At 38.3% G+C, this 11281-nt stretch overlaps 1 protein-coding gene across 1 annotated transcript in view; it reads right to left on the bottom strand.

The window, feature by feature from the left end:
- Nucleotides 1-683: 683 nt before the first annotated feature.
- Nucleotides 684-11281, bottom strand: part of LOC114136556 (receptor activity-modifying protein 3) — a 39944-nt gene continuing 29346 nt past the window's right edge. The window contains exon 4 of the mRNA XM_028004608.1: nucleotides 684-4427. Within this exon, the coding sequence (XP_027860409.1) occupies nucleotides 4172-4427 (256 nt within the window). The 3' untranslated portion in view covers nucleotides 684-4171. The remainder of the gene's footprint in view (nucleotides 4428-11281) is intronic.

Below are 11281 nucleotides of genomic sequence, written 5' to 3'. Positions count from 1 at the left end.
ATATTGAACATCTTTTCACATTGGTCAGTCCCTTTCAGATGTTTTTTCTGTTGGTTTGTTTCAAAATCACAGGTTTTAGAAATATTTGCAAATGTATGACATTAACTTGACATCAAGTTTTTACGCTTTTACTACAGTGTAGTAAAATAAAAGTTAAAAAAATACTTCCACCTGCAGGTGGGAGTTAGCACTCACTTAAAACCCATGCTTTGGACCATATTTGTGTAAAATTATGGATTAGCATGAAAAAAAATCTATTGATTTTTTGTATAAATTACCACAATCTCAGAATCACAAAAAGCTGATATCCTGTAAGGGGTTTGTTGTGTTCATTAGAGAGATGAAACGTGGAATTAAACTGTCTTCGGTTTCTGCAAACAGCGCTCTGCAGCACCAGCCTGAAGGTAAAGTTCTAACCGGTCTGTGTCCAGGCTGTGTGGGGTCTGCAGAGATGTTAGCTGCCGTTTCCTGACCCGACACAAACACATCTTGTAATATGATTATCTCATGAAAGATCTTTGGCTGAAAGCAAAGAAAGTGTAAATTATTTGTACTGGTAGAAAGTTTGAGACTTATTTAGTTCAACATTAATCAGGATGTAAGATTTTAAAAAAAGCACGTGACTTAATGTCGGTCTGAAAACAAATAAACTGCCAAATCAAATGAGACGCATCACAACGTGACTTTCTTTATTATTTATTTAGAAAAGACAACATTTCAAGGGAGTTATTTTTTTTTCACCCCTTCTCTATCCGTCCTCCGCCCGTTTCTCTTTTCCGACTGTGGCTCTAACACACTACTGTACCCTGGACACTATCTTCCCACTCAAAGGGTTTCATGCAAAGCTGGTCAAAGGCAAATCAGTAAGCAGATTTCACGCATTGTGTAAAAACTTGTGAAAAAGAAAAGGTCACCAAAAGCACATTTTAAAAGCATTAACAAACATTAAGTGTATATAAGATATAAATAGATAATATCACACCTCAAGAATTGAGTTAGAAAATGTTATCTTATTACAGGCAACATCTACAGCGAGATATATACTTTATTTCATAATCTTCCTTGTCTGATCCCTCTTTTGGGGACTTTCCACTTAAACATTCGTGAAATATTCCGAAAATGTGTTTGAATGGAGAAATTATGGGTAATGCTACAACATTATCATGGTCTTTGAAATAGTTTTGTTTCCTTGGGTTTTGAAAAGGTCTTCTACCCTGTCATAACTAACGGCATCAAAATTCAAGAAGAAAAATTAGAGCATGACAAAAACAGACTTAGGCTTAAGAACAATTGAAAGAGGCTTCACTGTTGTGTGTTTCTATGAAAGACAGTAATATATACATATTAATCATCTCCAGATATTAGGTTCACGCATAACGTCAGAAATTGAGATTCTTAAAATCAATTTTATACTTTGGAAAGATAATTTTAAAAAAAAGTTTGATAGTGTTTCTGAGCATAAACCAAGCGGAAAATTGAATCCTTTGCAAAATAATTGTGTGGATTTGAACAGCGACTATGAGACAGAGGTTTCTTTCTGTGTTTGTCTGATCAGTAGCTAAATGTCTTTGCCCGATTCATCGTGTCCTATCAAAAGTTTATGACAAACCAGCTGACTTTCTGCTTTTAGTTATGCCAAGCCTGCATATCCAGTGTACAATTTAGTGTTGAAAATGCTCGATGGTTTCAAACAAGTATAAATGGTGTCTGTTCAAGGCTCCAGAAGCTGAACTTACTAAAGGAGAGTGATCCTTCTTTGATGCAACATAAAGAAAAGTGCCTAGCTTATGCTACATTTCACTTAAAATTAGAAGTGTGCATTTATAAACTCTTAGTAACACAAAAATACACATAAATGTTGGATTCCCAGTTTAAAAGGCGAGATACATCTAAGTCAAAATCCCACATGGCTCCCTTAGTAATAAAAATAGGTTATATTTGCACTTACGGACGATTTATGATTCATAAAAATCTGCAGCTAAAAACATACCTTTGCTCAAACTCTGTTTAGTTTGTGAGACCAAATTCAGTGTGATTTATCTTTTGCTAATCTAAGCTAGCAATGAGCTAATCCTACTGGAACATGGTTAGCTTGGCTTTGTAGTAGAGTGGATAAGATTTTTTTTTTAAGTTCATTTTGGACATTAAATCAAAGCACTCTACTCTGGATGTTTTTCATAACACTTGAACTACCAAGATATCCAAAAATGATGGCGCAAGAGTCATGGATGACTTCATTTAAGAGTTATTTGGGTCTGAAAAAGCTCAGGGAGTCAAATGAATAGTTGGCTGTTCTTGTGCTAAACCGACAGTGTGCATCTCTTGTCTGAGTAACAGTGGAAAAGCAATAAAGATACAGTAGACAGCACAGACAGATTTTGGCCTCTATTGATAACTCATCTTTGTCAGTACTAGTATTTCAACGGCAAGATCTTATAAGTTATACTGATTCAAAAACAGACTTTTTGGGGATCAGTCCAACTGAAAATTCAAGTCTCAAAACATATAAATCGAAGTGTTTCCCTTGTCTTTGTGACATTTACTCTTTCCAGTGGTGAAGATCCATTCAGTCATTTAGCAAGGCTAAATATCACATTCCTTGAAACAGTATAAATCCCAACTTCGGCTTCCTTCCAGGCATCTATCGTCGCATCATACAGTGCGACGATAGAATATTTAAATACAGCGTCCTCTGCGACTAAGATGTCCCATCGGTGGAGAGGTCGGTCACTGGCGCGGTGGATGCTTTGGCGTTCAGCGGCGATGCAGTGCTCCGGCAGGAATCTCCGGGGTCAAAAGTCTGCATCCAAGAGATTTCAAGAATGTAGAACTGAATTGCCTTCCTGGGCAAATCAACCCAGTGAGGGTCGATCAAGACAACCCACATCACCTCAGAGGAGTTCGATTATTTAAAGTCCCAATGTCGAAAGCCTCAAGGAAACTGGTTGGGTTAGCATAAAGACAGAAGACACACAGAAACAGCTAGCTTAATAGTCACATATGGTAAAAAAAAAAAAAAAAAAAGAAATAAAAGGAAAAGAAAAATTATCTCTAAAGCTTAAATCTGATCTTGTTTGTTCACTTTAAGTGAGAACAGTAGTGACTTTAAGACAACGTCGTTTTACTACTCCTTCAGACAAGATTGTTTGTTTTATTCAATCTTGTTAAGCATTAGTGAGGAGATACCAAATGCATGGAGTCAAAAATATTTTTCGTCTAATCTTGATCAAATCTGAAGTGCGGTCGAATTTGTAGAAAAGTTCAACAAGTAACAAGGGCGAGTGAACGTCAAATGTGTAAAATTACATGTGCTCTGATTTCTTCCACAGGCGTCTACAAGTCATATTTCTTCCAAATCCAAGTCAAGGCTCAAGTCTTCTAGAGATGAGCCTAAAGATTATTACTCTAAAAATAACATTTATTGAGTCTCTGAAGGCAAGTTCATTTCAGTTCTCAAATCTTTTGTCCTAAGACCAAGTGAACTATTTTAGGGACAAGTCTGAGACTTTTGCTCCAAATCCAAGTCAGATCTCAAGTCTTTGAGGGAAAGTCCAATTGAAGTCTAAATACTTTTTTTGCCTCAATTCAAATCGCCACAGCTGGAGACGTCCAAGTCTCAATTGACTTAAATCAGTATTTTCACATTGGACACTTGCTAAATTTCTATACAGGTTAGAAATTCAAATTCTTGCCTCTCATCCCAATTTCACACAATCTGGTTTAACACCTTTATCTTTTCAGAACACTGAAGTCAACGCCGGAAAAATAACTCCACCGAATGAACTTGAACATGCATTAACAGAAAATATGCATGTATGTTGAACAAGGATGAGTAAAAATAAATGAACACTTAATGTCAAATTTCTTATGAATGAAATGCTAGATTAGGGATTAATTTGGAATATACCCTCCACTCCTTTCACTTGAACAAAAGAGCGAGCAACTGTACAGAGGAACACACGAGCCATTGGTACACAGTACAATGCCTCAGAGGGGACAAGATCTACAATTTAATACATACAAGCTTTTCATCACCCCTGGTAACAAGAGATTAAGTTAGTTTACTGTGCTATTAATGGACCATTTAATACCGCCCAAAAATATATTTTACAAATTGAAGAGATTTGGTCCTTAGTTTGAGTTTTTCCTCTCCATCTTGTGTTCTCATGTCCTATGCCAGGAGATCGCTCCTTTTGCTGCACCAGACCACCAGAGCAATCATGGCCAAGGTGAGGAAAACCGGTATGAGGATGAGGACGGTGAGCGTGTCGTCCGGGGGGTCCATCCATATCACCTCCTCTATGGTGCAGTTGGAGAAAAGGTGCTTGTGTATGCGGATGATGTAGCTCTCTACCAGCGGGTTGGGCCAGTAGCAGTCGACGTTGTGGGCCTTCGTCTCTGTGCAGAGCGTGAAGAGGTGATACTCGCTGTGGAGACGGCGAGAAAAAAAAGACGATTAAAGCAAAGCCTCTCAAAAAACACACAGTTGCAGAATAAGGGTGAGTTTATGCAGGCTTAAAATTGTCAAACTGGCCTTTAAATCTCACTTTTGTTTGGCTAGAACTAACCTCAGCCTCTGGGATTTAGTACGTAATCCATCTTTGTGACCAGGGATATGTTGGTATTTACTCCCTTTCTTTATTTTTTTGGACCACTAGCCTTCTTTTCTGCGGCGTTAATCACAGGTGCCCTGAAGCCTGTCAAGCTCAGAGCTCAACTCTGATAAATTACACCCAGCCAGACCCAATCCTTCTTCTTCTTCTTCTTCTTCTCCGGTTTGAATTCTTTATCCCCGAATTCCAGCTTTTTTCTTCTCAGAGCATCAAGGAGCTGATGTTTTCTCCGTTAAAGACCCAAGCTGCAGTTTAGGACCTCGGGATAAAACGCCTGGTCTCCATCACTTGGATCAGCTCAAAGCCAGAGGTTCTGAGACATTTATAAAACTCTGACATCCGTGAGCCGTCACATAAAGGAGTCATAGAAAAGATAAAAAAGGAAGTTTGGTGTTTTAGGGATGAAATGCTTCTTTGAGCTGTGTCTCTCTCTCTCTGTCCGAGACTAATTTTGTTTCTGTGCAGCTAAACAAACAACGCTGGTAATTATTGCAACAGTGCAATTCAATAAATATTGCACACTAATAAATCTAAGTGATACGAGGGACATTATTTTAACCATTTTTGCATTTTCAGATTCGTGATAGTGGCATTATCGTGTTTTGTTTGACACCAGCTGCTCTCGTGTATTTGGTGGTATCAGAGTAAAGGAGGCTGGACATATATATATATGCAGCTCACGTTTTTTTCCCCACTTCTTGTTTGTGAAGGTTTTCCATCATTTTATGCACCATTCACTGTATGAGTGAATAACTGAACTGGCAAGCTAAAGGCAGAATTAGAAAGCAAAAATCCCTGCCAGCGATACAAATATTAAATATTTATGGAAACTCTTGGCAGATCAAACAGCTTGTTGTTTTAGAATTTACATTCATACGGTGAAAGTTGTTTAAGCTCTATACCAAATAATAACCTGAAGCCCACAAAAAATATATTAATCTCTGGTCGGACCATCCAGATAAGCTTAGCACAAATTAATCTGCAACGACAGTCAAAGAAGCGTGAATTAATAATGTTGAGAAGAAGCTCCACAAAGAATAATAATGCAAAAAACAAGTAAAATATACCATGTAATGCAAATTGACTCATTGTTGTACTGTGGGGGAAAAAAAGCACATTATTTTAACCAACTTGCAACAGCTTCTATAAAAATGTGAAAACTATATACATGTAGTAAAACATGTTGGCCTTTATTTTAAACATTGTCTTATTAATATGCAGCAGACAGCCCCAGTAAAGATGTTAAATTAAAAGAGATCTTGTGGATTTTTTTTTTAAACTTATTTATTTTCATTATTTATCCTGACCTCCTTTAATATCCTTCTCACTGTGTGTGGAGGAAGGATAAACTTGGAACGTCATTCAGCCCCGTCTGTCACAGTTCCAGTTGTCTTATACTTTTTATTTTTAATTATTGCTCCCACTGTAGATACAGGTTGAGGTTGAGCCATTTCCTGACTTATAAATATTAATATGAAGAATATGTGACTCTATGTAAGTGCTTAATGTTCACATTTATATTAAATTAAAAAAAAACAGAAAGTCATGCATTACAGTTATGTTGATTGACACTCTGTTCTACTTTTTTTTAAAAAGTCTCGGCGTTCATCTATTTCATAGGAATTGTTAAGGTGTTAAAACACTTTTCTTTTTCCTCTCTAGCAGGAAATGATGTCATTTTGTGACTTTTGGGTACCCAATGACTACTTTCCTTACTGATGAGTTCCCAGCAGTGTAAATCGCTTCAGCTGCTGCTCACGTCACGTCTTTATCGACTCTTCTCCTCTCGAACACATGCAACATTTCAGCTTCAACATAGACTCAGCCTTATTGACGGCAATGCAGGCGACGCATCTGCAGCTACGTGAGCAACAATTGAAAAGGTATGTTAAATATTGTCGACAAATCTTTATTTTTTTTTCCACTCTCAGAAGTAAAGTAGTGCTATTCCTTTTTGGGTTGTGAGTCGTTTTTAGTCCTGAGTAAGCCCTTTATGCCCCTTTAAGCCCCCAGAGCAGAGTGTGTCAGGTGTTGAGGGTCGCCGGCGTGGCGTCTCAGAGGCAAAAAAAAAAAAAAAAAAGCCCCACTGAATCCCGCAAAGGGACTGCACTGTTGAATAAAACATGTGGAATCCATGCCTGACTTACACAGGTAACATCTGGACCGTTACGTAAAGCTGCCTCTCATTTTATAGGCGCTCTCCCGGTTTGTAAATAACAACACTAATAGAAAACATGAGCCATAACCCTGAAGCCAAGGAGTAATCATATGAACTAATACATTTAGACTGCTGTCCTCTAGATGACCTATAAATTAGGCTCCAACGTCAAACTGCGGCCACTGTTTCAACTGTATCAGATAAGCCTTAATCCCTTTGACGTAATATAACAAGTTTATGTTTGCATGAAGTCATCAGTAGTAAAACTAGAAGCTGCCATTCTGGAGATGGAAGTGGCTATTTAGATTTAGATTTAGATGCCTAATCTGTCATGTTCAGCCGGTTTAATTACATTAACTGATGCCATTTGTACCACTGGTCACACGCTTAGAGACTTGGTGTGTGTTTGACTGGCAGATGAAGCTGAAAAGACAAGACAGAAAAACACATCGAGGTTTCAGATGCTGCAAATTGCAGCAGCATGCCACACAGTCGGGATCCACTGACTTTAAAAGTTATTCCCCAAATGTATTATTATGCAACACATTCAGAACGCCATGCAATAGTCAGCTGGGAGGAGAAAACAACTGATTTAGACAGGCTATGCAGGTTAGACGTACACCAGGATACAAAATCAAATGCGTTTGTATGCTGTACTCGCTTGTATTTATATTTATACTTTGATATAAATGGGTAAAAAAGTAATTAAGCTAAAAAAATTAAAAACATATAGGGATTGACCAAGTTGGCAAACAACATAGAGGTTTGGAATCATACAAGTCCTTAGTGGTTTCAAATAAATCAATAATTTCTGAAATGCTAAAGATGCCCCTAAACTCTGCAGGACCTCCATGATTGTTTACATGTCATCAATGCTGAACTATATATGTAACTTCTGCCCAGGGATGTTTCTTTACGACCTTTGAGTGGTTTCTGACTCTTCACAATCAGTTTCAGCTTCACCGCTTCGGTATTTTTCATCAACTGTCCCACACAGGTTTACTGCGAGCAGCGCTTTCCTCCATTTCCCTGCACATTTACATACAAAAGTGGGACGACGCTGTGTCTTCTCGTCCGACTATCCTGAGCTGATCACACTCTCCGAGGCTCAGAGTCCTTAATTAGATTATTCTTTAGTCACGCTGCTAAACTATATTTCCAAAATGATATTATATTCCTTATGAGCTGCTCCTCGCACTTTTTTTTTCCAGACTCCAGCTTGACAAATATATTTTGCGCTTAGACAGCAGCATGGAAAACTATTACCTTCCGTCTCCCAGCAACCGGCCTATATGCACGATCTACAGCTGTGCATGCTTCTCCCCCAGCTGGGAGCGCGTTTCCGTGAGGAGTACAGTGTGCGACGAGTCTTAAGTGCAGGGAACCTAATTGTTGCGTGCAGGATGACATGTGGACACCAGTTGTTGTGCCAAATGCAACACAATAAAATGCCTGGCTCGCCGCCAGCCCTGTAGAGACGTGGTTCGGTCGGCATGAAGACGAGCTGTTTTCCTAAGTCAGTGTTGACAAATCTACACCGGTGGGCACAGGCCACGCTTATAGAAACTCTGCAGAGACCATTCACGTTCTGGCAGATTTTGAATGCCGTGTTGTGGTCCTAATTCACGAAGGCAACCTATGTTGTTCCAAAGACTCACAGCAAAGGTCTGTTTTCCAATTTGGTTGTTAGGACAACTAAGATTTTCTTTCCGGTAGTCCAAAGTACACTTCGGACTAATAACACTTACTAGAAACAAACCGTAAAATCCTGTGTCTCCCTTGTGTCTTGCTGAGAACAGGCTACATTTTTTGTAGTGAGGTTACATCTTTCAAAGCTCTTCAGTGTACAGTTTCCCTCCGGGGGAACCGAGAAAAAAAAATGCTAGAGGAAGAAATGACTTACCTTTGAATAATGATAGTCCTTGAGGCCGAGGCACAGAGGGGTTTCTGCTCTATTTGTCGTGTTGAAAGTTCAAATCAATAGTCCATTTTCTGCTTCATATTATTTAAAAATAGGACCCAACATTTTAAAAGGCATACTAGTTCAATTGTACGTTAATCTAAATAGTGGATCAGCCGATCGGAGAGGATCAATAAAATGCATTTAGGCCTGAAGAAAACTTGCTAAAGTTCACATTGAGGATCTGAAAGAGCAATTCAGAGGATCAATGCGACTTTAAACTACTCCGAACTAGCAAGGCGCACCTAAAATAAGAGGTTAGTGTGTTTATTTCAGAAGAAGTAAAGAGAAGTCACAGTCTTCTCTTCTATAGTTGTGTCATATGAATGTATTATTTCATTTTACTCAAAAATATCTGGTTCTTTTTTTTTTTAGCTTATACAAGTGGAAACAAAGCAGGATTATCAATTTGTTGTTCAGATACTCGCTCTGTTTTTTAGACCCAACAACAACTTTAAAAAGTTGTATTGACTTCGGAGCAGTGTCGGTTCCCACCTGCACTGCCAACAGTTCATCTGTGTTGAAGAGTCGAGCTACGTGCTCATCATTAAGGCTCATGCTTCCACTGCTGAAAGGTGGAAGCGAAGTCAATCTGAAGAAAATGAATGAAGCAAAAACAACCATGCACACTTTGCCAGTGGTCTATCCGGTGGCGTAGATTCGGTGCCCCAATTTTAAACAACAGAATCAGCGGTTAGTTATCAGTGATTGCCGCTCTGTAAAACAGGGTCAGAGCTTATTTAGACATGACACTCTCTGCTCTCCAAGCCCCATCCCTCCACATCCCTCTCTGCCTCCATCTTCTCCTTCCACTGCTCCCTTCCTTTTAACTCCTACGGGGCTAAAAATGTAAAAGTCCTGGCAAAGCAGGCACATGCATGTCAATAAAGTGGGAGCAAAAGTCATGAGTCATGGGTTCAAATCCCAGCTGGTTCGGTTGGTTTTCTCTGGTTTCCACTAACAGTCCGGAAACGAATATGCAAGAAATGCATAACAGTGACGACGTGAAGATGTGTCCTTTAAAGTGAAGCAACAAAGAAAGGAATTTCTTTGTCCAGAAATTGCAAGAACAACGGCTAACTCACAGTCAAGAGTAAAGTTTGAGCTTAATGTTTCAGTCTAACAGAACATCTTGGACATTTTCGTGCTTCCAAGTTGCAAGAAAAGCTTGACGATCAATAAGAAAAAGACGAATAAAAGAGTTTGATATGGGAAATCCTGAACTTTTGTCCTGGAGACCGTGAGCTAGTACTTCTCATCCAACATCAGTGTCTGACCTCACAAATCCACTTCTGGAAAAGTGGTCAACAGTTCCCATAAGCACACTACTAAACATTAGAAGGCTTGAAACATTATTAGCTGCAAAGGGAAAAGTTGATATCATGAATATTCTGAGCATTTGCCATCGATGATGAATGGGATGTCACTTATATTCATGCATGTGTAACGGCATTCGACCCAATACTTTTGATGATAGAATGTTTATTTTCATAGCTTCATGTCTTGCACATTCACTGTTACCTTGATATTGAATTTAAACAATAACCAAACAATGTTTGATCATCTTTAATCAAACTGAAAATCTTTTTCAAATATAAATGTCAGAACCTTCTGGTGGACACACACAATAAAGACAAATGCATCTGTTTTGAAAACCATGAAGATTAAAGAAGTGCTACTCATCAGTATAATTACAGTAATGCAATTTCATATTCACCTTTAATAACTAACACCAGCTAGCTTAATTTGCTAAATTTTATTTTATTTTCATAGGGATAGACATATCAACATAGACAAACTGAACAGAACAGCAGTCCCATGTTTGCATCAAAGTGCTTAAAGCACAAGCTAATTTGCAGCACGTGTCCCATTCAACATTATGTTAATAGAAAGCAGAATAATAAGGTATAGGTTAACTTGTTCTGTACTTTTACTTAAAAAATCACAACAAAATGTTACTTTTTTTTCTTAACGTTTGCTCCAGGATCAAACTAACAGTCAAAAAAATCTTATTTCGACTGTGAAAGTCAGTAGGTTATATTATTATAGATTCTGGTTTGATCATAAAATTGTGTGATTTCTACTCAGTTATCATACCATGAGAACTTCATGCTGACAAAAGCCCAATCAGTAATTTTGTCAAATGTCATATGGAACATCTGTTTACAGATAATAAACATGCTTAATTATAGCTTAATTATTACCAAAGATATCACATACCTATCATTCAGCCTCATTTTCAGTATATTTTGCTTACACAACTAGAGGCCTCGGTCTGAGGATACCTACCTCTGACTTATGTTTTACTCTTCCACAAATTTAAATAAAACATTAATTCTTAAAATCAATGGGATTGCAAAATACTGGACAATCCCATGGGGGAATGTGGTGAATGTTTGGGGGATTTTTTTTGAGAATTTACTCCCCACAAATGGAGATGATCATTTAGACTTCAGTGCATGTGCTATTGTGCAATAAACCCGGTCTCGTAGCACACCGGCTTAGCTTCTGGCTCTGAGTTTGGAGTTTAGACAAAAGTATGAGAGCCAA

Source organism: Xiphophorus couchianus, chromosome 21 (assembly GCF_001444195.1).
Source record: "Xiphophorus couchianus chromosome 21, X_couchianus-1.0, whole genome shotgun sequence".
In the NCBI taxonomy this organism is placed as follows: Eukaryota; Metazoa; Chordata; class Actinopteri; order Cyprinodontiformes; family Poeciliidae; genus Xiphophorus; species Xiphophorus couchianus.
Note: the sequence above shows the minus strand (reverse complement) of the source record. Positions and strands in the feature narration are given on the sequence as shown.